The following is a 27,534-nucleotide window of genomic DNA, read 5'->3' on the forward strand; positions in this document are numbered from 1 at the left end:
CAAGTCACAAGCTTCAGGAGACAATAAGGAAATCCAAATCTTTTTTTTTTCTCATCTTCGGAATGCCGTCCTTTGGGTTATTGTTTTTCCTCTTGTTAGTTCATACTAAGAAAAATAATTTTGGAAACAGCAAACGAAGGGGCCTAGAGGGCAAAACAAAAAAAATATTCTTTCCTCTCTTCCCTCTTCCTTTGTATGACCAGTGCCTGAATTCACCTGGGAAGGAGCACGCACATTTTGAGACCCCCAGTGAATGCCCTGTATATACTGTTTTATCCCATGCTTAATATAAATGTATACATACTTATGATAAAGTTTAACTCCTAATTAGGGGTGATACAAAGATTTACAACAATAATCAATTAGAACAATCATAATGACATACTGTACTAAGTCATTTAAAGCATATTAATTATTACTGGAGATTTAGTATTCAATTGTCCTTGGGCAATTGAAACGATGGGAGCAGGACTTTTGATAAAGGGAATTTAGTTACTGCTCCCATTTCTGTGACAAAATATCCAACAAAAGTCCACTTAAGGAAGGGTTGATTTTGCCCACAGTTTGAGTAGAGTCGATCATGTTCCAGAAATCATGGCCGCAGCAGTGCGAGCCAGTAGTCACTTGGCATACACGGGAAGCAGAGATAAACGTTAGCGCTCAGCTCGCTTCCTCCTCTTTCTCCTTGTTACTCCTACCAGGACCCCAGCCCTTAGGATGGCGCCACCCACACTCAGGCCGGGCCTTCCTACCTCAGTCAGGCCATTCTGGAAACAGCCAAAGGTGTGTTTCCGTGGTGATTCTAAGTCCAGTCAGGTTGACAACGAGGCTCAACCATCATGGGCAGCTGCAGGCACCGCTGTGTCTGTACTGGGGAATACCTGCCCTCTTGCAATTAAGAGGACCACCTGCACGGTGACAGGGAAGAGTCGGGGTCATGTGGGAAAAGGCTGATTCTGCTTTTTTTTTTTTTTTAAAGATTTATTTTATTTATTATGTATACAGTGTTCTGCCTGCATGTATCCCTTCAGGCCAGAAGAGGGCACCAGATCTCATTATGGATGGTTGTGAGCCACCATGTGGTTGCTGGGAATTGAACTCAGAACCTCTAGGAAGAATAGTCAGTGCTCTTAACCTCTGAGCTATCTCTCCAGCCCTGCTTTTTTTTTTTTAAATCAGGATCGTCAGAATGAGCCAGGCAGCTTTGAGAGTCAGTCTTCCCTGGACCAGAACGGGCAGCCAGGAGAAGACAAGCACATCTGGCATGAAGAGGAGCCAGAGCCTCAGGATTCCCACGAAGAGAAAAGACTCCAGGAAGAGTATTGGCGGGAACTTGAAGCCAAGTGCAAACGGCAAAAAGCCGAAGCCGCGGAGAAGAGGCGCCTGGAAGAGCAGAGGCGGCAGGCGCTGGAGAGGCGGCTTTGGGAGGAGAGCCTCAGGCAGGAGCTGCTGGAGGAGGAGGAGGAGGAGGAGGAGGAGGAGGGCGAGCAGGCCGACTTGCAGCTAGAGGCAGGGAAGGCTCATCCCGGGGAAGGGCGGCCGCCTGCCCTGGAAGAGCAGGGTTGTGCAGAGCAAGAGCTGGAGGAAGCCGACGACCCCGGGCGCCTGGAGGCAGAAGAGCGCAGGCGTGAGCAGGAAGAGGCCGAGAGGCAGGCGGAGAAACTGAGGCAGCGCGAGGCCGAGAGGCAGGCGGAGAAACTGAGGCAGCACGAGGCCGAGCTGCAGGAGGAGGAACTGAGGCAGCGCGAGGCCGAGAGGCAGGCGGAGAAACTGAGGCAGCGCGAGGCCGAGCTGCAGGAGGAGGAACTGAGGCAGCGTGAGGCCGAGAGGCAGGCGGAGAAACTGAGGCAGCGGGAAGCTCAGAGGCAGGAAGAGGAACTGAGGCAACGGGAGGCCGAGAGGCAGGAGGAGGAACTGAGGCAGCGGGATGGCCAGAGGCAGGAAGAGGAGCTGCGGCAGCTCGAGGCCCAGAGGCAGGAGGAGAAACTGAGGCAGCGCGAGGCTGAGAGGCAGGAGGAACTTAGGCAGCGCGAAGCCGAGAGGCTGGAGGGAGAACTGAGGCAGCGCGAGGCCGAGAGGCAGGAGGAGAAACTGAGGCAGCTCGAGGCCGAGAGGCAGCGTGCTCAGGAGGAGGAAGCCAGGAGGATGCTGCAGGAGTCGAGGCAGGAAGAGGAGGAGGAGGAGGAGGAGGCCAGACGCACAGAAGAGCTGAAAGGGCGGGAAATGGACGAGGGCCCACAGAGCCCCGAAGGAGAGAGCCAGCCTGGGCTAGCAGACGAGGCTGATCAGCAAAGCCCACTGCAGCAGCGGGACCTTGAGAAGCCAGAGGAACAAGAAACCCCGGAATCCGCGGGGCAGAAAGAGATGGCCCAGGAGCAGACGGAAGAGGCCAAGGTGGCCAGCGAGCCGGCAGGGCAGAGAGGAGACCCGGACGCGGAGTCCGGTGGTGTAGACGTGGAAGGGGGAGAAGCCACCCAGACAGACATCCCCCTGCCGCAAGAGGGGCAGATGGGCGGAACGCCGGCCTCGGAGGACAGGAACGAAGCTGTCGCTGCAGATAACGACCGGAAGGTGGAGGAGCTCCGCTGGCAGGAGGTGGACGAGCGGCAGACCATGCCCCGGCCCTACACGTTCCAGGTGTCCTCCGGGGGTAGGCAGATCCTCTTCCCCAAAGTCAACCTGAGCCCGGTGACACCCGCCAAGGACGCGGCGAGCCTGGCCCCAGTGGCCCAGGAACCGCCGGTGCCCCGCGGTGGCGCCCCGCACGCCCTGCCCTCGGCGCTGAGCATCCCCCACACGGCCATCCTGGTCACCGGAGCGCAGCTCTGCGGCCCGGCCGTCAACCTGAGCCAGATCAAGGACACGGCCTGCAAGTCCCTCCTGGGCCTGTCGGAAGAAAAGCGCCCGGTGGACGTCCCCGCGGTGGAGCCCAGGGCCGGTGGCGGCAAAGCCAGGCCTCCCCCGGAGGCGCCGAGCAACGCCGGCGCGCTAGCCGAGTGGGCTTCCATTCGATCCAGGATCCTGAAGAACACGGAGGGTGACCAGCGTGGTGACAGAGAGCCGGCCAGAGCCGCCGGGGACGAGCCCGCTCCCCGAGCTCGGAGCGATTCCCGAGGGAACGTGCACAGGACGCCGCCGGGCAACGCCAAGTTCTCCATCATGTCGGCCTGGCAGAAGTTCTCGGACGGCGGGGCAGAGACCTCCAAACAGAGCTTGGACGGTGAAAGCATAAGGAAAAAGCCGGGGCCAGCTCCGGGCGAAGAGACAGCACCCCAGCCTCCGCCTGCAGCGGCTCCCGAGCCTCGGAAGGGCCTGGAGAAGCCAGAGGTGAGCCAGGAGCCCCCAGACACCACCGACGGATGCAAATTTGCCAAAGACCTTCCATCTTTCCTCGTTCCAGGCCTGCCTTCTCCGCAGAAAGCTGCTTTCCGCACCGAGTCCACGACCACTTTGGACAGCGAGACCACGAGTGACGTAGGAAAGCCAGATCCTGTGGTGCCGGGAGGTGAGGAGAAGGCCTCGCCCTTTGGAATAAAACTGAGAAGGACCAACTACTCCTTGCGCTTCCACTGTGACCAACAGGCCGAACAGAAGAAGAAAAAGAGGCACAGCAGCACAGGAGACACTGTGGATGGTGGCACCCCCGCAGCCGGGAGCGACCCTGGAGAGAAAGAGCCCGAAGCGGTGACCCTCAAGCATGGCGCATCCCTTCCCCAGGAGAAAAAGCCAGCCCTAGCCCCTCGGAGGGACTCCCCCGAAAGCCCTTCTGTCGGTCGCTCGGTTGCTGTAGCCCAGGCGGGGCTACCACCAGCCAGTAGCCAGACCCCAGCTCCAGAGCAGGACAAGGCAGCAAGCAGAACGCCACCAATGCAGAAGCCGGCCCTGGCTCCCAAGCCCGCCAGCCAGACCCCACCGTCGTCCCCACTCTCCAAACTGAGCAGACCCCACTTGGTAGAGCTGCTTGCTAGGCGGGCTGGGAAGGTGGATTCCCAGCCGAGTGAGGCTTGCAAGGAGAGCAGAGAGAGCCAGGAGAGCAGTGATAACCAGCCACCCTCACCATCCCTGCCAGAGGAGCCGAAGGGGCAGAAGAGGGATGAGGAAGAGGTGCCAGAAAAGAAACCCGCTTCCCCGCCTCTGCCAGCCAGCCAGCAAGAGAGACCTTCCCTAACTCCTGAAACAGGTAGAAAAGGTATGTGGCTGCAGTTTGAATGCCCAGCGTCATTCGTGGAGAGCGAATTGAGAGGGAGCCCGGGGAACTAGCTCTGGGAACACCTCAATTTAGAAACAAGTTTGCCCCAAATCAGTCCCTTTACATTTTAACATCCTTTTGGATTGAAATGTAGGCCCAGTTAACACAGATAGCATTAACCATTTTGAGCAGGTCTGTAGAGGTGATCAAAAGTAGAGTTTTCTAGACCAGAGACTGCCTGGGGGGGGGGGGGGGGCAGATGCAGGGGGGAGGGGGGAGGGACCCTGGAGCTTCGCTGTGTTATGTAAAATGCACTGAACAACCTTCTCCTGCAGCAGACTTCCAGTAGTGGGGCCTTTAATCCCAGCACTTGGGAGGCAGAGGCAAGCGGATCTCTGAGTTCAAGGCCAGCCTGGTCTACAGCCTGAGTTCCAGGACAGCCAGGACTACACAGAGAAACCCTGTCTTGAAATGTCAGAGCAATCCTTGGCTCTGACTGCCTCTTCATACTAAATGTGAGGTGGCTAGATGGTCCGCTGAATTAGCTCTTGTGCTTTGTAAGAGTGTTCACCTAATCTTTCTACAGACGAAGTCTGGGTCGTGGCCATGAAGTTTCCCTTTTTAAGTGTTTAGGTTTGGCGGGGGAGGGGTTTTCTTCCTTGAGGAGTGTTGGATTGGTTACTTGTCTCCAGTTATGGAAGCCCTGGAGGAGTACTGCGGTACTGCTGTGAGTGTGCCATGCCAGAAACCGTAGGTGGACATGATGATGTCTTTCTGCGATGTCAGAGTTGATCAAATAACAATTAATTCACAAGCTATATCAATTTTATTGTTAACCATTTGCCAAGTAGTCTCTATTTTCCTTGGCCATTGGCAAACCAAGTTCTCTTATCTTAATTACTAATATTAAATCTCATATCACACATTACACCTCATAAATACAGTAAACACATGAGTAACCAGAGAAGAAAACAATAATAAACCCAGGAGGAGGGGCTGGAGAGATGACTCCGTGGTTAAGAGCACTTGTTCTTACAGAGGACCACGGTTTGATTCCCAGAATGGCACCTCACACCTCTCTATAACTTACTTCAGTTCCAGGGACTCCAGCACCCTCTTCTGGCCTTCCTGGACACCAGGCACACTGCAGCACAGTTGCATGTGTGCAGGCGAAAACATCCATACACGTAAAATAAAGTCTTGGGAACACACACACACACACACACACACATTCGGGGTGGGGGAGAGAGAGAGAGAACCACACAGAACCAGGGAAGCAGGAATTCCGTGCTAAACAAGCCTCAGGTCTTAGTATTGAGTCCAGCTGGAGGTGAAGTACCATGGAGCCATGGAAAGGGTTTGGTGTCTTTATGGGGTATAGGTGAGCGGGCTGCATCCTTCCCCCATGTGGTGTGTTCTATAAATCCTTAGGCTTAGTCTTTCTTTTTTTTTTTTGGTTTTTCGAGACAGGGTTTCTCTGTGTAGCTTTGGAGCTTGTCCTGGAACTCACTCCGTAGTCCAGGCTGGCCTCGAACTCACAGAGATCCGCCTGGCTCTGCCTCCCGAGTGCTGGGATTAAAGGCGTGCACCACCACCGCCCGGCCAGGCTTAGTCTTTCTAAAATGATTTGAATATGCCTGTGTGCCCATCTGTTCCCAGTCTACTGTTCTCTTAGTCAGGGTTTCTATTGCTGTGATGAAACACCATGACCAAAATTTGGCTTACACTCCCATGTTGCTGTTCATTATTGAAGGAAGTCAGGACAGGAACTCAAACAGGGCAGGACCCTTTAGGCAGGAGCTGATACAGAGGCCGTGGAGGAGTGCTTACTGGCTTGCTCCTTATGGCTCGCTCAGCCTGCTTTCTTATAGAACCCAGGACCATCAGCCCAGGGATGACACCACGAACAATGGGCTGGGCCCTCCCCCATCAATCACTAATTAAGAAAATACCTTACAGCTGGATATTACAGAGGCATTTTCTCAATTGAAGTTCCTTCCTTGCAGGTAACTCTAGTTTGTGTGTGGAATTGACCTAAGACTAGCCAGCACCACTGTGGTGAGTTACCAGGTGGTTCTTTTCACTTTTAGGAATGAGTGTGTCAGTCTGCCTAATGGGTAGTGCTGGACAAGTAACATCTAAATGCGTGAGATGCAGAGCATTCCTGCTTCTGCATTTGCACTCAAAATGGAGCCCAATACTGCTTGTGAAATGGAGTCACCTGGGACAAGGCACAGATGGAGAGCCATTGTGTACTCAATATGGAGTCACTTAGAGCAAGGCAGAGCATGATCTCAACAAGTCCTTTTCCTTCTTCTTTCTCCACTTTAGAGGTTTGGTGGTGTCATCTCTTCAGCCACGCATTCCTAAGGATGGGTCCCAGCAGCCTCGAGGTCATTTCCTTTAGTTCTGACAAAGTGGGCCTCTCTGGCTGTGGCAGGCTCGCACTCCATTGAACCACTACCTTTCTCTTTAGTACCTTTCTTCTCCACGTTGTTTTCTTTTACCCATTTCAGGAAACCAATCTCTAGTCTTAAATGCTTAATAGTCTCAATATGCACATTAATTCTCTTGATAAGAATCTTGCCCTTAGCCAGGCTTCGTGAAGTATACCTTTAATCCTAGCACTCAGGAGGCAGAAGTAGATGGATCTCTGTAAGTCTGAGGCCAGCCTGGTCTACAAGAGTGAGTTCCAGGGCAGCCAGGTCTACAAAGAGAAACCCTGTCTCTGGGGAAAAAAAAAATCTTACCCTCAATTTTCTTGTTTTCAACAGTGCCAACATCATGAAGAGTAATAGTGTAGAGTCTTGTAGTTTTGCTATGGTACCTTACAGGGCATCCCTTTTTAACATTATCCATCCCCTTGATGTCTACCGTGTCACCCACCTTACAGATGTGGCCAAAGGAACAACTCCATGTTTTCTAAATGGCCCAGAGGATGTATATAGGGTGCGCCTCCTCTCTACCCTTGTTTTCCATTTTGGTGAATTACCAGAAGATGGTGGTTCAGCCCAAAAGTCCTCTCTAAATGACCCGTTTGCTTCACTGGTTGTCCCAGATGGGCACGACCCCTTGAGTGTGGCCTGTGGATTCTTTCCGGTGGTGACTGCTGTTGGATGGGTGAGCTCGTTTTTCCGTTTTGACTTTAACTTTTGTGTCGTTAGCTTTTGAGGCATTTGCAGTCCCTCTCACTCAGCCTTGTTGCTCTCTCAAGCCTCATTCCTCCCCCACGAAGAAAAGCTCGAAAATCCTCTTAGAGAGATCTCTTCGATCGTTGTAATTTTCTCTCCAAAACTATTACCGCCCCAGTTTCTTCCCTGGGAGTCAGATTTTAGATTGTCAGACCCCAGATTAAAGAGGCTGGGCATGGTGGCACACGCCTTTGATCCCAGTCCGTGGGAACGCGTGGCAGACAGATCTCTGTGAGTTAGAGACCAGCTTGATCTACGTAGCCAGTTCCAGGCCAGCCGGAGCTGGCTCAGTGATTAAACTCTCATGCCACGGTTACAAGGACCAGAGTTTGGTTGACGCACCCACATTGGGCAGTTCACAACTGCTTATAATTCCAGCTCCAGGAGGATAAAGTGCCTCTGACTTCTGTGGGCACACACACACACTCACACACACACACTCACACACACACACACACACACACACACACACACACACACACTCACACACACACACACACACACTCACACACACACACACACACACTCACACACACACACACACACACACACACACTTCAAAATAGAATTAATCTTTAAAAGTGACAAATTGAAATTTTCATAATTTCTTCACCCCTATGAATGTCTTACACATTCTCTAGGGCATTCAACCAATTTTAAAGACCACTGGCTAACAAAGGGGCCTGTCTTCTAGAGGCTATGCGAGGACAGTGGGATATCCAAAACAAACTCTAGTCTTCAGCTTCCGCCTCAGTTTTTCCATGTCCTGGTGGTGCCTGTTGGCGGTTTCATCGGCCAGACCATAGAAGGTGGTCCTGTACTTTGGAATATGTGACTTCGTGGCAGAGATTTTGTCACAAGCTTTGGGAAAATCCTTGGCTGAGGCTCAAACAGGAATCCAATTTTAATGTCCTGTTTATGGTCCTGTGAGCCAGACCTAATAAGCCTTACACTTAGTCTTTTAGAATCTGGTCCAAGGTAGCTCATTAGTGCAGTGGGTAGTACATCAGTCTTATAAAACATGATCCACAACCCCAGACTAGTCGACGCAAACTGCAGTTCTCAGGAAATACAGACTTCCTTCTTTTTTCCCTTTAGAAACTATTTGTCTTCTTATTTTCTGTTTGTTTTTAGGAAATAGACGGCAAGACACAAACATTGTAGAGTCTGAATTCCCCCATCATAGAGTGTGAATGCTGGTCAGGTCTTTGGCATGGATGACTTTGCCATCTTTGATGCCTTGCGTAGACATGGCAAGACTCTGCCCAGCAGCTTCATAAATAATGGCAATGTACCTAGAGTGACCCTAGAGTAAAGGCATGATATGTTTCAGACACTGGCCTCCTCTTGGAGTGGACTCAGCTGTTTAACTAGAACTGACCCCATACCCTGCTTCTAAGAGCACCTCTCTCAGAGCTTGGGTTCCCCTTTCTTTACTGTGTCCTAATTGTGCCAAAGCCTGGTCAATGAACATCTGTCCCGTTAGTTTCGTCCCTGGCCATATCTTCTCTTTGACTGTGGTTGATGTATGCTGGAGTCTACAGTTCTCCATCACTGTAAAAGGAAAAGAAAAGACAAAACAGAACGTGCCCCATTTGGGCTTAAATTCCTGATTCCAGGTTGTTTTCTCCTGTTTGGTCTTTCTCTTCATCCCAGAGTGTAATACAAAGTCCATCTGACTGAGTGCCCTGGTGATAAGATTCTGGGTGTAAACTTCTATTAGATTTCTAAGGAACGGACGGGGCTATAGTAAGCCCTTTTCTTTTGAGATAGTAAATAATCCAATACAGTTCTCTCTGAAAGTACGTGATCTTTACTTAAGGGAAAAGAAAGGTGACTTTTGCCTTGTAGGTAAAAATAATAATTACAGTTCTCTTTTTTAAAGTGTTTAGTATAGGCCAAGTACTATTCTAAACACAAGGATCTCTTTGCATTTAAAATTTTGTTTATTGAGACAAGGTCTTGCTATATAGCCCAGGGTGGGCCTTGAACTCATGATCCTTGGACATGATACTTGTTTAGTATAGACCAACTTTCAAATGTAGGCAACTGTTCACAGTCATGGCGTTCTCACTCTATTCCTGGAAGCCTTGTCCTCAGCAGCTGCCTCAAGTATACAGCACCACTGTTTTTTGGTTGTTGTTGTTGTTGTTTGTTTGTTTTTTGTTCTCCAAACACTGGGGTTCCGTATACGGTATTGTTTGAGAAGAGTGCTTCCTTCCGTTGCTAAAAGCAAATCTCACCAAAGCAGCGAACCACGTACTACCTGGGTCTCCTGCAAACATTGGTTTTTATCACATTGGAGATCTTATTTTCTTGTAAAGTAGGTTCCACTTCTAGAGAGGAAAAAAGTGCCCATTTTCCTGTTAGTCAAAGATGTTACCTCCTACCTGGTGGGATCTCTTGAGCATCGATGCCAGAAGCCTATCAGTAATTATTTCACAGTCTTAGGGGATGAGAAGCTAAGTCAACTGCTGGTCACGATGAATGTCACCTTTTTTTCCCTCCATAGAGAAACCCGTGCTTCAGAGCAGGCACTCTGTAGACGGTTCCAGATTAGCAGAGAAAGTTGAAACTGCTCAGCCGCTGTGGATAACGCTGGCGCTGCAGAAGCAGAAGGGGTTTCGTGAGCAGCAGGTAACCCGAGAGGAGAGGAAGCAAGCCCGGGAGGCCAAACAGGCCGAGAAGCTCTCCAAAGACACTGTGAGTAGCCCGCTCCGTTTCCAGCGTTGCCACCCTGTGCCTAGCTCGCGTCTGAGTCACGGGATATATTTTTAAGATGCCAACTGGAAGGGCTGTTTAGAAAGGGCAGCGAAATGAGTAAATTGACCACCTTTAAATCAGGGAAAGCGTTTTCCAGCATCAACTGTTAAATTTCATTTGGTTTTACTAGGCTTCTAGGCAAACCTTCTTTGGCAGAACCTAAAATGTCTGCATTTACCGCAGCAACTCACACGCGACGGTTACAGTGTGCCCCTGCCCACCGATCTGAGGTTTCACTTTCCCTGGTTTCGATGACTTGAGGGTCAACCATAATCTAGAAATATGAAGTGGAAAATTCCAGGGGTAACAATTCATAGGTTGAGATTGCCATTTTGTGTGACGAAATCTCTTGTTCTACTCCATGAGGCATGAATACTCTTTGTCCAGTGTATCTACACCATATATGCCAACCACCAGGTAATCACCTGATGGCCATTTTGGTTGTTAGATCCACTGTCAAAGGGTTCCAGTGTCTGTGCTCATCCTGTTTTACTTAAGAATGTCACCAAGGTGTGATTGTAATGATACTGGAGATTAACATATGCCAAGAAACTGTAAAGTACTTCCTGAGCTCTTGACACAAGCCAAAGTGATTGAAATCTAAGGTAAGGATGAAACAGAACAATCAGGGGTCAGCTCTGTCCCTGGTCTTAGACATCCGACAGGATCTTAGACTGTGTCCATCTTGGAGAAGGGAAACTACAATATGTGGAAGTGAATTTGTACAGTGGGCAGAGCGTATCAGGAGCCTTGTTCCATGACCTAACTTTAGGATCATCTTGATGGGGCTCTTCCTGGAAAGTAACTTCCCATCCTGGGTACATGGCCCTGAGCCCTCACTGGAGGCCTCCCTTGAACGCACTGCTCACAGGTGCAGCCCAGCCCCTCGCTGGGGTGCTGAGAGGTCATGCACTGAAGACATGCTTTCCCTGTCATTTCCAACGCAGGTCAGTGTCAGCCCACAGCCTGGAAGCAGCCGAGTAAGCAGAGCTGGTTCCCTGCACAAGTCCGCCACTCCGTCAGAAGAGAAAAAGCCCGAAACGGCAGTGTCCAGGCTCCAGCGCAGAGAACAACTGAAAAAAGCCAACACTCTCCCCACATCCGTGACAGGTAGAGAGCAGGTCCATCCCTGTTGGCCTGTAGTCCATCACTGTTTTCCCTACACTCTCCCCACATCCGTGACAGGTAGAGAGCAGGTCCATCCCTGTTGGCCTGTAGTCCATCACTGTTTTCCCTGAGAGCATCTTTGTTTTCCACCGTGGAGTGACTTGGCACAGCATCTTAGACAACACAGGGCACAGGCTCTCAAGACCCAGTTGTAAACTCTGATGCTGATGCAGACCGCAGGGATTCCCCAGCTGCTCTTGGAGGAGAGACAGTGAAACGCTTTGGAGTCATCTCCTTGGGGTTTGTAGCCTTTACTGTCTTCCGTGGTCTAAATACTTCAACTGTGGCTAATTTGAAGCTGCTAATGTGACAGACACCGACTGGCTTGCCCTGGTTTCTGAACATTTAACAGTACAATGTGAGTCATCACCGGTACCTCCCTGCCTATCATCCAGTTTTATTATCTATCATCTATCTGTCTATCATCTATCTATCTGTCTGCCTGTCTTTCTTTTATCTTATGTATTTGCTACAGCAAGGAATAGCATGTGCCAGAACATTAAATAGAGAAAGAGGAGTATAATAGGATTGGGGAAGGTAAGGTGTAAAGTTTAGATAAACTGGAGTGAGCCTGGGCTTGGAAGCAGACCCCAGGGACCTGTCATCCAACATGACGAAGTCGAGATAAGCGTGTGGAAGCCACCTCCGGCCCTCTGTGCGGAGGCTGGAAGTGGAAGCTGCCCCTCGGTCCTGATGCCTCACAGCTCAGATGCTGCGGCCTCTCCGCTGATGGGATTCCAAGAGGAGGTCTCTGATTGGCTGACTTTACAGAGACCGTGTCCTCAGCACCGCGTCCTGGGCGTTAATTAACAACAGCCATCTCTACTTGTTCACAGCACATGAAAGACGTGAAAACTGAACTGGCCCAGTAGTTGGCAACTCTTTCCTCGCTACAAGTCACTGGAAGATGGGCAGTTCTGAATTACATGTACTCCCAGGGACTAACAGGGCATCCGCTTCTCCGTGGGGCTGTGTTGCTCCCCAGAGGGCACGGCTGTCCTGGTCCCTTTTCAGGTGGCTAACAGAATACCCAAAGATGGGTAACTTATCAAGCTGGGAGGGCCCTGTGCTGCTTCATCTTAGGTTGGAGAGCAGATGGACAAGTGTGTACACAGAGAGAGAGAGAAAAAGCAGGTGAGCTCCTACGGCAGTGTGAGGAAATCATGAATCTACTTGTGAGGGCTGCCCCCAACACCCAAGCACACACCACTAGACTTCTGCCTCCCAACACTGAAGAATTCAGTGCCTCCACACCAGAGAATTAGCGTTCCTACGTGTGAACACTGGGGAGATAGTTCAAACCGGAGCTCTATCTAAGCCGCAGCCCCAGCCCCGCCGGTGCCTTGGCCGCCTGCTCCCCGAGGTCTGGAGATGTGGACATGTTAAAAAAAGGTTTCTCCACTTAGTGGTGGAATCGGAGTGCTTATATACCAGAACTACCTTAGAACACTGATCTCTGGGACCCCTAAGTGTTCTTTCATTTGCTCTTACGTTGAGGGTTCTAAATGTTAGACTGATATCGGGGACTAAGGGGGTCCAGCCCCTCGATAGTCCCCTCCCGGGGTCAGGGAAGAATCTACAACCAGCTGATAATTAATCTTTGATGATAGGAAATGAATCTATGTACACAAAACTCCTTAGTCCATACACTTTATTATTCTGTGTCAGTTACAAGCTTCTATTCTGCTCTCATTTTTAGCTCCTTTCTTGCCTGATTTCTCTCTACACTTGTCTGCGGTCCCCTCTAGGTTCTATCTTAATTCCTTCATCTGGTTCTGCCCCTTCTAGGTTCTCATCCATCTTGTTCCTTCCCATATCATCTCCTTTGCCATCTCCTTCTCTCTCCTCATCTCGTTCTTCCTCATCTCGTTCTTCCCCATCTGGCTCTTCCTCATCTTCCATCTCGTTCCTCTAGTCCTCTCTTCTAGCCCTTCAATCTAGTTCTTCCCCATCTCAGTTTGTTCCTCTCAAGTTCTTACCCATCTAGTTCTTCCAGTCTCTTTTCTCTTCTCGGTCCTGTGCCCTGGAAGTCCCCATATATAAAGGGAGGGTCCGAGCTAAATTGTGTAAAGCTATTACTTAACGTCCACCTCTCCTAGGCGATGTTTCCTTGTGGAATTTACCATAAGTCAGGAGACTTGCATGTGGGCTGCTATCACTGTTAGTTCTTGAAAGTTGGGGCCCACCTGGGCGGTGTCTCCTTGTGGAATTTAAGTCAGGAGACTTGCATGTGGGCTGTTATCATTGTTAGTTTTCGGAAGTTGGGCGCCCACCTGGGCGGTGTTTCCTGTAGTCCTTGAAAGTGGCTAAGGGAGATATCTGATTCCAGAGAAAGCCTTTCCCGAGGCTGTTCTCCAAATACCTGGAATGTGTATGTCCAGAGAGTGATCAGTCCACACTGTTAGTCCTTCTTAGGGGGAAGTCAATTGGAAAAACTATGAAGGCACACATGATTTTCATAACAGAAGACAGCTGATATATAACAAGCCAAGTAACACCAAAAACTCCTTGGGATTTGGCTTCCTCTGGAGGAATTCCCTGATTCCTCCAGGTAGTGACTTTGCCATAACCAGCTGAGTTCTTATGATATATTCCTGCGGCCTGCAGCAGACTGAGACTGAGAGCTTTTTGTTGTTGGTTTTTTGTTTTGTTTTGTTTTCCATACTAAAGTGGAAGCTGCAAGGCCCACGAGGTCATTCCTTTCTCTGGCCAATTGGAAGTATACAAGGATTATCACACCTTATAACAGCGCAAGCTTAATAGAGCAAGCCTGTGTTTGAAGTGTCTGTCTTCACGTTCAGTTAGTATGCCGAGTTCTAGAAGCATATATGCTGACCACATCCCTGGGCACCGAAGTTGTGAACCCCCTGAACCTCTTTCAGGGAATCTCCTCACAGAAGCCTAGCTCTCTAGTGAAGAAAGCAGGATAGTCAGGCCTGATAGCCTGCAACTCTTAGCCCTTGGGAGCCTGAGTCAGGAGGATTCCCATGAGTTTGAGGCCAGCCTGAGCTACAGTAGTCTCAAAAAAAAAAAAAAAAAAAGATGGGGAGCAAAGGAATTACTAGACAAGACATTACCAGTCTTAAGAATTGGCAATAGCTTCCCCTTGGGGCTGAGGTAGAGAAACTAGGAGAGAGACACTTTGTGGAGGTGGTAGCTTGCTATTAACCTCGCCACCTTTCCAGGCCCCGTGGCTCACCTTGTCATCTCAGCACTTGGGAGGCTGAGGCAGGAAGACCAGGAGTTCGGGGCCGGAGAAGTTCCAAGGCATGCCCTCTCATGCCTGGCTTGAATTTCTTACCTCTAAATAAGTCAAAATCTTGTTCTGGAGGAGACCACCAGGGAAATGTTTGCTAATGGGTACAACATTTCAGAGAAGTTCAGTGGTAGGTGCCTTTAATCCCAGAACTCAGGAGGCAGAGGCAGGTGGATCTCTGTGAGTTGGAGGCCAGCCTGGTCTAGAGATCGAGTTTCAGGACAGCCAGGACTCTTACACAGAGAAACCCTGTCTCAAAAAAATCAAAAGGAAAGAAAAGAAAATCTGTTGTGTAACACAGTGACCATAGCTAACAGTCCTACTGGATTCTTAAGGTGCTGAGAGTAGATTTTAAATGTTCTTACATAATTTTGTGAACAACAATTAGCTAGATTTAGCTGTTCAGGTGTGTGTGTGTGCGCTGTGAACAGCATTCCATGTAGAGTAAGTATATATAATTCTATTAATTAAAATGTTTGTTTTTATGTGGTTTTTACTATTTCTCTTTTCCTTCAAAACAACGCAGTGGAGATCTCAGACTCGGCGCCCCCAGCCCCGCTGGTAAAAGAGGTCACCAAGAGATTCTCCACCCCAGACGCTGCCCCCGCATCTACAGAACCTGCCTGGCTGGCTTTGGCCAAAAGAAAAGCAAAGGCCTGGAGCGACTGCCCGCAAATCATTAAGTAAACAGTGACTCCTCCCCAGTTCTGCGGCCAGTCATTGGCTCTTCTCTTGCCCTTTTTATTTATTTATTTTTTATATGAGGTACAGAAACCAAGCGAGGGAAAAGAAGCATGTTTTATAGGCTCTAAAATAATGTTCAGACACTGCACTGGTGGTGGTCATTGTAAAGAGTGTGTATTTGCACAACCCTGGGTCCTGGTGCCTTGAGCTCACCCTAGTTCTCAAGAGACAGTTTTGTCTGAGGGACCACATGAAGCAAAATCTGCAAATGAGAGCTCAGGAGAGCGTGCCATGCCCATCCATGGCCTTCTCACACATATGCACACCCATGCACCATTTCAGAACATATCCTTTTGCCAATCTTTGTAAATTTTTTTTGATTCTCTACTCTTCTATCCCAAACATTTATCCTGCTGTGTTTGCATATGTAACAGTGACATATGTTCACGTGTACATAAAACATGGTGTCACTCTCCTGAAGGCAGTAACTGGAAAATAAGGAAAAGCTGGCTCCCAACTCTGTGCCTATGTCTGGTTTTCATGAATTTCTCCCCACCCTAAAACCACAACATAGCAAATCCATTCATACTCATACTCCATGGTATGCCCTGTCATACCAGTACCCTTTTAAAGACACAGGGACCATTTGGCCGAGCTGGCTCCTAAGGAACATTTGTATTTAATTTGGAGAAAAGGAAATTCTGTGACAGAGTTGTCTCTGAGAATCTCCATGTAGTACGGGGGCTCTTCAGCAGCCCAGGCATTCTGATATAATCCAAACGTTAAGAACCTTGTGGCATGACAACTCTGGTGTAATCTAGCTTTTCACACTGGGAAGAGAAGGCTTGTCCACCCAAAGATGCAAAAGTGAGACAAGAAAATAAAACCATCACCCCAAACAGCCATCTCTGTAAGATAGTTTAGGTTGCTGGCAGTCCATGCCTCTGGAATTTCCCCTTGGCCTTTAGGGAAAATGAACAAGCCAAGATGTGTAACCTATTTGTTCTAAGGACTTCCTTTATTGTACTTGAATACTTCAGAGTCGAATGTTCCAAAGCATTTAAAATTTAGAGCATTCACCTTGATACCTTTAAAAAAAAAAAAAGAAGCATCTCAGAGTTTTACGTGGCCTTGTTATCATACACATGTGCATACAGAAAAGGGACTTGGCAGTTTCAAAGCCACATGTACTTAGGTTGGATTCTCTAGATTTGCTTTACATGACACTAGACATACCAGCAAATGCCTACGTACTGCTGGCACTCACTTTGTATTTCATGGTGTTGGCATATTTTCCTTTCACAGGGGCGGCTTCTTTGCCCAGTGCAGGGGGAGTTGCGCCCCTTTTTTCTCCCACACTGACACGTTTGGTAGCAGACGTCACTCCTTTTCCTCTGTGCTTACTCAATATGCAATGTGCTGTTGTTCTGTCTACGCTGCGGGATTACAGGGATGCTGTTTACCACATAGAAACCATTTTCTCTCTAGAAACAGTGGCTCAGCCTCAGAAGCAGCTGGCATGTGTGGTCAAGTGGAAGGCCGTACTGTTGCAAGTTGGATTTAGTGTTATAGATACTGGACCTTCCGACTGTTAAGAATCAATGGAACTTTGTTGTTGTTGTTACTACTACTGTAAGCAACGAATACTCCACTGCACGTTTCCCACACTGGTGTTCATTTCTAAATTTTATGTGTAGACAGTTGTTAGTTCAATGCTTTCCTCACTGACATAATAACACTTTTGAATGGGAATCTTCCCACCCAAAGCCCTAGAATTACAGTGCCACAGTGATTCTTCCAAACCGACTTCTTCTTCCATCCCCTCAGCTTTGGCCAGTACACAGTCCTGGCAGTGAACAGGTACAGAAATAAGATGGCTAAGAAAGAACAGGGCTGGGCATGGTGGTGCACACACCTTCTACCCTAGCATTTGGGAGGCAGAGGCAGGTGGATCTCTGTGTGTTCAAGGCCGGCCTGGTCTACATAATGAGTTCCAGGCCAGCCAAGGCTACATAGTGGAGACCCTGTCTCAGAACAAGCAAATTAAAGAAAACCTAGTAGATGCGTCGATACTGACTCGATACCACGACACAGCTTAGTTAAAGTCCCCCACCACTATCTTTAAAGGAGAATCCACTGAGGAAAGGGCCGCCATCGTTCTTGCTGACAAGTGCATCTTTTACATTTCATGTACAAGTCACCCAGACCTGCACTAAATACCAATGAAGTGTTACTCTGCTTCAGTTGTTGCACTTTGCTGAGCAACACACTATGGGGAAGTTCTGTGAAAACAAAAAGTTCGACTTTTTTTTAAATGAATGACTGCTATATTAAATATACAGGCTTTTTTTTTTTTTTAGTTTAAACACACTTCTTATGGTAAGGTTATAGATGATTAACCTCTGTTCATAGACTTATATATGGAAGTAGAGTCTTTTGTTTACTTTAAAAATGTTTCAAGTGCAATTGTTTATTATCAAACCTGATTGATTACCATTAAATTCTCGTTTTAGCTGGTTATCTACAAATGTATGGTATGTAGCCACTGCCCCTTCTTGTGATGTTTAGTTTGCTTATTTTAAAGCAGCAACATTAGCTACAAGTGTCTTGCAATATTTTTACCAACAATAAAATTAAGTAGATACTTAATAAAAAATTCCTTAGTGTGATTTTAATATTATTTTGAGATTTTGGTTGTATACAGTTTGAATGTAAAAAGAAAATGTCCATTATTTAAGGGAAAAGACCTTTCAATAAAATACTGACAAGACCTTTGGCACTGATGGAATGTCCTTATTAAGCTGAAGTTCTGACTGATTTCAAGAGCTATCTACGAGCAGTTTCTTATTTACAGAGTTTTGGATGAACAAGAAAATTTTCAAGTTGTTTCTAATGCGACTTTATTTTTCCCCGTCCTTGTTTGGTTTTCCTCTCTGCTCTTTGCGGCCCGCCACCCAGCTCCCAAAGAAATCACACATGGAGGCTTATTCTTAATTATCAATGCCTGGCTTTAGCTTGGCTTGTTTCTAGCCGGCTTTTCTTAATTTTAAATTATCCCGTCTACCTTTTGCATCCCGGCTTTTTCCTTTTCTTACTTCTGTAACCTTACTTTCACTCTTACTCCATGGCTGGCTGTGTGGCTGGGTAGCTGGGTGGCCAGGTGGCTGTGTGGCTGGGTGGCTGGGTGGCTGGGTGGCTGTGTAGCTGGGTGGCTGGGTGGCTGTGTGGCTGGGTGGCTGGGTGGCTGTGTAGCTGGGTGGCTGTGTGGCCGGGTGACTGGGTGGCTGGGTGGCCGGGTGGCTGTGTGGCTGGGTGGCCGGGTGGCTGGGTGGCCGTGTGGCTGGGTAGCTGTGTGGCCGGGTGGCCGGGTGGCCGGGTGGCCGGGTGGCCGTGTGGCCGGGTGGCCGGGTGGCCGGGTGGCCGGGTGGCCGGGTGGCCGTGTGGCCGGGTGGCCGGGTGGCCGGGTGGCCGGGTGGCCGTGTGGCCGGGTGGCCGGGTGGCCGTGTGGCCGGGTGGCCGGGTGGCCGGGTGGCCGGGTGGCCGGGTGGCCGGGTGACCGGGTGGCCGGGTGGCCGTGTGGCCGGGTGGCCGGGTGGCCGGGTGGCCGGGTGGCCGGGTGGCTGTGTGGCCGGGTGGCTGTGTGGCTGTGTTGCTGTGTGGCCGGGTGGCCGGGTGGCCGGGTGGCCGTGTGGCTGGGTGGCTGGGTGGCCGGGTGGCCGGGTGGCTGTATGGCTGGGTGGCTGGGTGGCTGTGTGGCTGGGTGGCTGGGTGGCCGGGTGGCCGGGTGGCTGTGTGGCCGGGTGGCTGTGTGGCTGTGTAGCTGTGTGGCCGGGTGGCTGGGTGGCCGGGTGGCTACCCCTGAAGTTCTCCTCCTTCCTCTCTTGCTCCCTCTTCCTTTTCTCCCAGATCTCTCCTATTTCTTCTCTCCGCCTGCCAGCCCCGCCTGTCCTTTCTCCTGCCTCACCATTGGCCGTTCAGTTCTTTATTAGACCATCAGGTGTTTTAGACAGGCACAGTAACACAGCTTCACGGAGTTTAAGAAATGCTACATAAACAAAAGTAACACACCTTAAAATAATATTCCCCAACATGCCCCAATATATGAATGAATGATGAATATATGAACAAGGCCAAATGCTTTTCTCAATTCCAGACAGGAAGTAAGTGATCTGAGTCTCAGATAAAATGATCTTGCAGTCTCCTTACGGTAGGCCACAGCTCAGCAGCATCAGCCTCAGCTGAGGACCAGCTACCACAGGGCTACACCTGGACCCTCTGAACATCTCACCTGCAAAGACAACTTGGTGAAAAACTGTGAGGTTGGCTTGGGCTGCATAGCAAGAATTACAAATGCCTAACATCACCATATTATCAAGTCGAAACTGTGTGTGTGTGCATGTGCGTGTGCATAATGCATAACTTGGGCATTTTTGCCCGCTTAAAAATACTAAATAAGGGTGGTGGTGGTGGTGGCGGCGGCGGCGGCAGCGCATGCCTTTAATCCCAGCACTCAGGAGGCAGAACCAGGCAGATCTCTGTGAGTTCAAGGCCAGGCTGGGCTACCAAGTGAGTTCCAGGAAAGGCGCAAAGCTACACAGAGAAACTCTGTCTCGAAAAACAAAAAACAAAAACTAAATAAAGACCTAGGTTATAGTCCAATGATAGAGTGCTTGCCTAGTAGGAACAAAGCCCTGGGTTCAAGTCCCAGCAATGCACATACATGTTTCCTCCCTCTCTCTCTGTTTCAAAATAAGGAACCTAAGTTGATAAATAAATCCTACCGTTAAAAACCTTTAGGTCAGTCTACAGAGATGGTTCATTGGTTAAGAGTTCTTGCCTCATACAGAGGACTCAGGCTCAGTTCCTAGCATCTACATGGTGGCTCACTCCAGCTACAGAGCTTCCCATGTATTCTTCTGGTCTCTGGAGGGAATGCACACACATGGTACACTTACATATATTCAGGCAAAACACAAAAGATAAAAATCTTTTTTAAATTTCAGTATAAATAGTAAATGATGTATTCTGTTTACAACTCACAAAACATATTCTGATCCTTTCTTTTCCACAGAGATCTTTAAATGCCTGGAAACTCACAAAACTACCTTAATGTATTAGGGTTCTCTAAAGAAACATAACTGATTAATATATTCAGCTAGGTGGAGAGAGAGAAAAGAAGGGTTATTTATCTACTTCTTGTGACGTGTACAGCCTAATATGATGGCTCCAGAGAACCAACTGATGTCCATAAAAGATCCAAGACCATGAGGGTGTGGAGACTGGGAAGTGCCACCATGTGTTGCTCACACACTAGAGACCTGTAGAACCTGTGGTACAGTTCAATTCAGATAAAGGCCAGAGGCGGCAAGACCAGGGAGCCGATGATGTTACCTGCAGGCCTGAGCAGCAAGGAGATACAATTGCTGCTGCTGAGTCTCTTCCCTAACCAGGAGCTCTGGTATCCAGGGGCATGGAAACACAGGGAGGCTTGCTCAGGAAGACAGTTTCCCTTCCCCCCCTTCTTCTACCCAGGCACTCACTGTTGACTTCAAATGCTAACGGGTTCACAAATGGCCTCACATCCACACCAGGATCTGGTGTTTTACCAGCTGCCTTTGTTCACTTTACCCATGACTGAATCTCACAAACTGACGATAACAAATAAAGGTTTATTTAGCTCTCAGTTCTGGAATCTGAGGAGTTCAAGGGCCAGTGGCCACATCTGGTTGTACGTCCCTTACTGACAGAGACCTTCTGCAGAATCTCAGCCAAGGTGATGCTGGGTATCACACGGCAAAGCAGAGCACACTGGCCTGGTCTCTCCTCTTACAAAGTTCCAGTTCCTCAGGGTCAGCAGCATCCTCCCTGCAACACACACACACACACACACACACACACACACACACACACACACACACACACACACTCGAACCCATGTAATCTTAATCATCGCTCCAAGGTGCCACCCCTAAGTACCATAGTGGAGTTATGTTCCCACCTTCTTAATTCCACACAGTAGGGGTGTTTTGATGGAGATCTTTCAAACCAGAACAGCATCCTTTTGACCAATTAAAAAAAAAAAATGTTTCCAAAACATACATCTGTCCTAGTTAGGATTACTGTTGCTGTGATGAAACACCATGACCAAAAGCACGTTAGGGAGGAAAGGGTTTACTTGGCTTACTTCCCCATCACCGTCCATCACTGAATCACTGAAGGAAGTTAGGACAGGAACTCAAGCAGGGCAGGAACCTGGAGGCAGGAGCTGATGCAGAGGCCATGGAGAGGTGCTGCTTACTGGTTTGCCCCCCATGGCTTGATCAATCTGCTAAAGAAGCCAGAAACACCAGCCCAGGGGGTGGTACCACCCACAATGGGCTGGGCCCTCCCCCACCAATCACTAATTAAGAAAATGTTCTATAGGCTTGCTTATAGCCCTATCTTATGGAGGCATTTTTCTCAGTTGAGGTTCAAGTTGACATAAAACTAGCCAGCACACCACCACACATAATTCAAAGAGCTACAAAATACACCAGGTGTGGGCTGGAGAGATGGCTCAGTGGTTAAAAGCATTGGCACCTCTTCCAGAGGTCCTGAGTTCAATTCCTAGCAACAACATGGTGGCTCCCAACCATCTGTAATGTGATCTGATGCCCTCTTCTGGCCTGCAAGTATACATGCAGATAGAACATCATATATATAAAATAAATAAATCTTAAAAATTTATTTAAAAAAATACAGCAGGTATTTTGTCCTCTCTTCCTAGAAGCTCCTGATGCTTCCATAGGAAATAAACATGGCTGCTCTCTATTGAAGTACAGTAGACAAATTCCTTAACCAAAATAAAATCTTTAATAGAAAACCATCCAGGTAGATTTACAGTATTTCCATCTCACACATATATACTTATGAGGACTTATTGGTTACTTTTATCACCACACAGTAAGTCCAGACAGTAGATATAATTATTTCTGCACCCAATAATAAGCATCGATTCCCAGACCACAGGAGAAGAGAAGACTTCCCCAGGGAGTTCATACACACTTCGAAGCTCTCCACTCTGAGACTCAAGGATCCACAGTTTCCCATCAGTAGATGCGGCTGCTAGCAGAGTTTCACTGCTACCGCTCTGGTTACTGAAAGCGAAGGGTGTGGCGTACACCCTCGCTGTGGTCTCAAATTTCCACTGGAGGTGACCTTCCATGCTACAGCAGTAGAGAAAGCAATCATGGGAACCAAAAAACAGTTCTTGTTCTGATGCCGAGATACATGGTGACGAAAAGACTGGTCCTCCAGCAGAGAAGCGCCAAACCTTTAAGGGAGAAGAGGAGCAACAATCAGTCATTCATCCAGTTGTAACACGCTAAGTCTGACGAGGTTTCTTCACACAGACGGAAGAAGTAAGATGGAGACAACAGAGGAACTCCATACACCAAAAATAATGCCGGCTTCTGGAAAGTAGCATCCTCACACTAGACTGATCCAGTGGTAAAGACCAGGACAAGACACACTACAACATGATAACATTATTACAATTAATGTTGAGCAGACTTGAGAATTACTACTGGTAAGTTCAGGGACACCGTGTTTAAAGAAAAAAAAAATCACATTATGTCTTCAATGTGTGTTATTAAAAACAATCTTGGACAGGGGGTGGAACTTGGCCTTGGTTCCAAATCCAGCTCTAGAAAAAAGGAAAAAGGGGAAAAACGTCTAACTCAAGTTTTCCAAACAAAGCGAGGAGGAGCTGGACTGAAAAGAGTTTAAGTGTAAATATTTGGAGCTTTAAGCAAAAATCTGTGCACTGCCTGGTGGCATACACTTTAATCACAGCACTCAAGAGGCCGAGGCAGGCGGATCTCAGTTCTAGGACAGCCTGGTCTACACAGTGAGCACCAGGACAGCAGGTGAGACCCTATATCAAAAGAAAAATTTTAAATTTTATATATATGTGTATATATATACATATATACATATATACATATATATGTATATATATAGTGGTGTGTGTGTGTACACACACACATATGTATGGTAGACAGTGAATGATGAAGACATATCAACCTCAGACCTACACACCTAAACAGACAGAGAGAGAGAGAGAGAGAGGGAAGGAGGGAGAGATCCATCAACCAAGGGCTGGGAATGTACTCCACAACACAACAGTCGCTGATCCCTGGCTTCAGTCTCCAGCTGGGGTGGGCTGGCTACACACAGCGCTGACTAGATCATCCCACCTGCTCTCCCGCGTGAGTGAAGCAGAGCAGGCTTCCGTCCACACAGCCGATGCAGACGTACCGCTGGCAACACCGAGCGGAGGAGAAGAGTGGCTTTCCACAGGAATGCTTCCAAACCACGCTCCCAGCAGCCTGTCGTGGCCAAAGTGACGACAGCGTCACAAGTCATTTCACTAATCAACTACCTTTACCATCTTAAGGTCACATTCATTCATTCATTCATTCACTATGTGTGTGTGAGTGTGTGTGTGTGTGTGTGTGTGTGTGTGTGTGTGTGTGTGTGTGTGTGTGTGTGTGTGTGCATGCCACAGGGCACATATAGAGGTTGCAGGACAACTTGTGTGAATTGATTCTCTCCTATCCTGTGGGAAGGAGCTTGAACTCACGTTGTCGGCCTTGGCAGCAAGTACCTTTCCCTGCAGAGCCATTTTACAACTAGAAATCTTCAGGGCTAGAGATGCGCAGCAGTGGTGGTCCACGGACACCGTGGATGAGGCTGGCACACGCACAGTCAGAAAACCTGTGCTGCTTAGGAGAGCGAGGGCCAGATGACAGTCAGCCCAGACCATAAACAGCAAAGCTAACACAAAGATCTAGCTTTAAGTTTTGCTGTCCTAGGTTTTTCAAGACAGGGTTTCTCTGTGTAGCCCCAGCTGTCCTGGAATTTGCTCTGTAGGCCAGGCTGGCCTCAAACTCAAGAGATCCACCTGCCTTTGCCTCTCAAATGCTAGGATTAAAGGTGTGTGCCACTACCATCCAGCTAAGATCTAGCTTCAGAAAGGAAAAACAATTTTAAAATTAGGAAAAAATTAACAAGATTTATCCTTACAATGGACAAGAAGCATTTTTGTTGTTTGTTTTGGTTTTGTTTTACTTAGTTTTGTTGTTTGTTTTTGTTTTTGTTTTCAGAAAGGGTCTCATTATGTAGTCCAGGCTATCCTGGAACACTATGTAGACCAGGCTAGCCTGAACTCTCAGTGATCCACCTGCCTTTGCCCCCATGTGCTGGGATTAAAGGTGTTCACCCCTATGAGGGACAGACAAGAAGTTCTTAATATGACTGAGAAAATCTTGTCTAAAAAGTTTAGAAACAGCTGGGCGGTGATGGCGCACACCTTTAATCCCAGCACTCTGGAGGCAAAGCCAGGCAGATCTCTGTGAGTTCAAGGCTAGCCTGGTCTGCAGAGCGAGATCCAGGACAGGCACCAAAACTACACAGAGAAACCCTGTCTTGAAAAACCAAGAAAAAGAAAAAAGTTTAGAAACAGTCTGGAGAGAGGGCTCAGTGATGAAGGGCACATGATCTCACAGATGACCTGGGTTTGATCCCCAGCACCCACACTGCAGCTAGCAACCACCTGCATTTCTAGTTCCAGGGGACTCCATGCCCTCTTTGGACCTTGTCAGGCACCAGACACATGTGTCACACATACAAACAGACACACATACAGATAAAATGCTTATGTACGTAAGAATAAATCTTTTTAAAGGTTAAAAATAGTTGAAGAAACAAATACAATAAAAACATGAACCCATGTTTCCTTGTTTTTCCAAATAATTTCAATCATTTTAAGTGAATTCTAGCTCACTAATATGGGAATTATATTTAACTGAAAAGGACTCGAACTTTCAAACATCAAGATGAAAAATAAAGATAGGTAATAAATTAACCCGTTACTGCATGCCTACAGGATGTACAGCCAGGAGAAGTCCCCGCAGTGTAGCACAGTACAGATGATGTGGACTCAGGCTCAAACACGGAGAAGAAAAGAGCGCTCCTTCACATTTTAGTTTCCAGACACACTTCCTCTCCTGCAAATAAGAATCTGAATTAATTGGGTGGCGCTTGTTAACAAATCCATATACAATGTAGCTACGTTTTGGTTAACCTCAACTTTATGTTGTTTTGTTCCTCTGGAGGGCTGGGATTGAACCGGAGCCTTGCACATGCTGCCCCACAGAGCAGCTGTCGGCTCCAGAAGAATGCAGGTTCTCTTCTCCCTGCCCTCCCTATTCTCTCTGAGAATCCTCGGAGTTCAGGCACGCACAAGCCAGGTAAGTTAGTACAGAGGCAGCGAAGGACATCACTGACACTGATAACTGATAACGTATTTGCATCTTCCCTTTTGGTCAACTGGTGTGCGTGCATGAGTGTGTGTGTCTGTGTGTGCACACACACATATGCGTGTGTGCATATACTCATTCTGAATACACAACTTGGTATGTTTCTTTCACAGCTTTTATAAGATGACTTAAAAATAGTTTTAATACACTATATTCAAAATAAAATTATCTCTCTTCCTGATCTAAAAACTATTAGACATCAATTACTCAACTTAAAAACAACTTGGTGCATTTATCTGTCTATGTTTCTGATTATTTTGCCAGGATGGAATCATAGAAAACAATTTCTTTGGTCAAAGGTTATAAGATTTACAATCACACTACTTCTTTACTACATTTACTTACTGTTTGTGTGCACATGTGTGTCTGTGAATCACAGAACACCTATTTTTTTTTTTAGGCATGTAGCCAAGGATGATCTTGCATTACTAAGCCTCTTGAGTGCTGGGATTACACATATGCCAGCCAGTTTGTATGGTTTGAGACACTGAGCTCAAGGCTTTGCACATGCAGGGTTAAGCACTATACCAACTAAGCTGTGTCCCTAGCCCTTAAACTGTCTTCCTTTGGCCTTCCCATCACACGAGCTGCTCCCTCTCATGGACACTGACTGTTAATCACTGCAGTACTGTAATTTATGTGTTTCTGGAGCTCAGTGTCTCATTTCATTACTTTGAATCCTAAAGGCCTGAAACATTTCTGTCTTCAGCAGCTTCTGCTGCTGAAGTTTATGCCCCTTGTTTTTGTTTCCTGAGTTTTTCTAATTAACTTATATTTACTCGTTTTTCTACTTATACCAATTAGTAAGTTTTGATTCACTGTTATTTCAAAAAACCACCGCAGCCTATTTCTTGTAGTTTTAATATAAATTTGATATTTTCACGTAATGGGATCTTAAAATAGCTTACTGATATCTTTGTTTTTTTTTCTATTATGATCATTCTGAATTCTTCATATTACAGAAATGATTTGAAAGGAAGCTGAACATGTCTAAAGATGTTTAAATTTGACTAATCACGTCTTTCCAGACCAAACGTTACACTCGGGCTACAGTTAACAGTTGCCCCCACTGAAGCACACTTCAGAGTTGCTTGCATTTTGGTGGTTATGGTGTGACACTGATGAGGTCAGTTCTTACATAAATGTCTAGAGCATATGCATGCTGGTCATGAGAGCCGATATAAACGAGTCCTGTGGTAGGGTCCAGGGCCGGCGAGCTTTTGACAGCATCTTCAGTAGGAAATGCCCAATATTCTTCTCCACTATTACTCTTCAGAACATAAACTAATCCATTATAACAGCCTACAGAGAAACAGAACATAACAGATGAGGTAGAGATACATTGACATAGAGTAGTTTAAAGGTTGGGAATTTCTATTTACACTCTTCCTCTATATGTTCACTTATCTGATGCAGCTTTCAGCAAACATAAAGCAGACGCTGAACAGCAGTCCCTCGTGTAAACTCCTGACTTAGTGCTGGTGTGGTGGCGCATGTCTTTAACCCAGCCCTAGGCCTCAGCCTGCTGAGTGCTGGACACACTGATGAACACTTCTGCATCCAACAGTCCCTTGGTTTCTTAATAGCATCATGGACCAGCAAGATAGTCAGTCAAGGCACCTGCCACCAAGCCTGACGTCCTGACTTTGACCCCCAGACCCACATGGGGAAAGAGGCCCAACAAGTGTCTCTGACCTCACGAGTACATGTGCACACCCACACTGACAGACCTGGATTCAAATCCATCCTGGCTGTGGTTGTATAAATTACCCAGTGTCACAGAGCCTCAGGTTACTCTCCTTCTATGCGGACAGTTATTGTGATAACTCATACAAGGAGGATAGATGCTCAGAGCTGTTTGAGAAAAGCTAACACTAATAACAACCAATGTCCATTGGGTATTTTCTAAGTATCAAGGCTTTT

The 27,534-nt window shown here is 47.7% G+C and overlaps 2 protein-coding genes across 12 annotated transcripts in view; one reads left to right on the forward strand and one right to left on the reverse strand.

The window, feature by feature from the left end:
* Nucleotides 1-18,020, forward strand: part of Cracd (capping protein inhibiting regulator of actin dynamics) — a 123,154-nt gene extending 105,134 nt beyond the window's left edge. For all 6 annotated transcript variants that reach the window (XM_052735223.1, XM_052735222.1, XM_052735220.1 and 3 more), the window contains 4 exons: nucleotides 1,180-4,189; nucleotides 9,893-10,083; nucleotides 11,091-11,253; nucleotides 15,093-18,020. In XM_052735223.1, coding sequence (XP_052591183.1) covers nucleotides 1,180-4,189; nucleotides 9,893-10,083; nucleotides 11,091-11,253; nucleotides 15,093-15,253 — 3,525 coding nt within the window. In that variant the 3' untranslated portion in view covers nucleotides 15,254-18,020. The remainder of the gene's footprint in view (nucleotides 1-1,179; nucleotides 4,190-9,892; nucleotides 10,084-11,090; nucleotides 11,254-15,092) is intronic.
* A 4,059-nt stretch (nucleotides 18,021-22,079) lies between these two features.
* Aasdh (aminoadipate-semialdehyde dehydrogenase) overlaps nucleotides 22,080-27,534 on the reverse strand; it is a 28,619-nt gene continuing 23,164 nt past the window's right edge. For all 6 annotated transcript variants that reach the window (XM_052735228.1, XM_052735230.1, XM_052735229.1 and 3 more), the window contains 4 exons: nucleotides 26,750-26,913; nucleotides 25,177-25,299; nucleotides 23,488-23,619; nucleotides 22,080-22,562 (listed from right to left, as the gene is read on the reverse strand). In XM_052735228.1, the coding sequence (XP_052591188.1) occupies nucleotides 22,167-22,562; nucleotides 23,488-23,619; nucleotides 25,177-25,299; nucleotides 26,750-26,913 (815 nt within the window). In that variant the 3' untranslated portion in view covers nucleotides 22,080-22,166. The remainder of the gene's footprint in view (nucleotides 22,563-23,487; nucleotides 23,620-25,176; nucleotides 25,300-26,749; nucleotides 26,914-27,534) is intronic.

This window comes from Peromyscus californicus, unplaced genomic scaffold, assembly GCF_007827085.1.
Source record: "Peromyscus californicus insignis strain IS unplaced genomic scaffold, ASM782708v3 Scaffold_13__1_contigs__length_99412109, whole genome shotgun sequence".
NCBI classification, from domain to species: domain Eukaryota; kingdom Metazoa; phylum Chordata; class Mammalia; order Rodentia; family Cricetidae; genus Peromyscus; species Peromyscus californicus.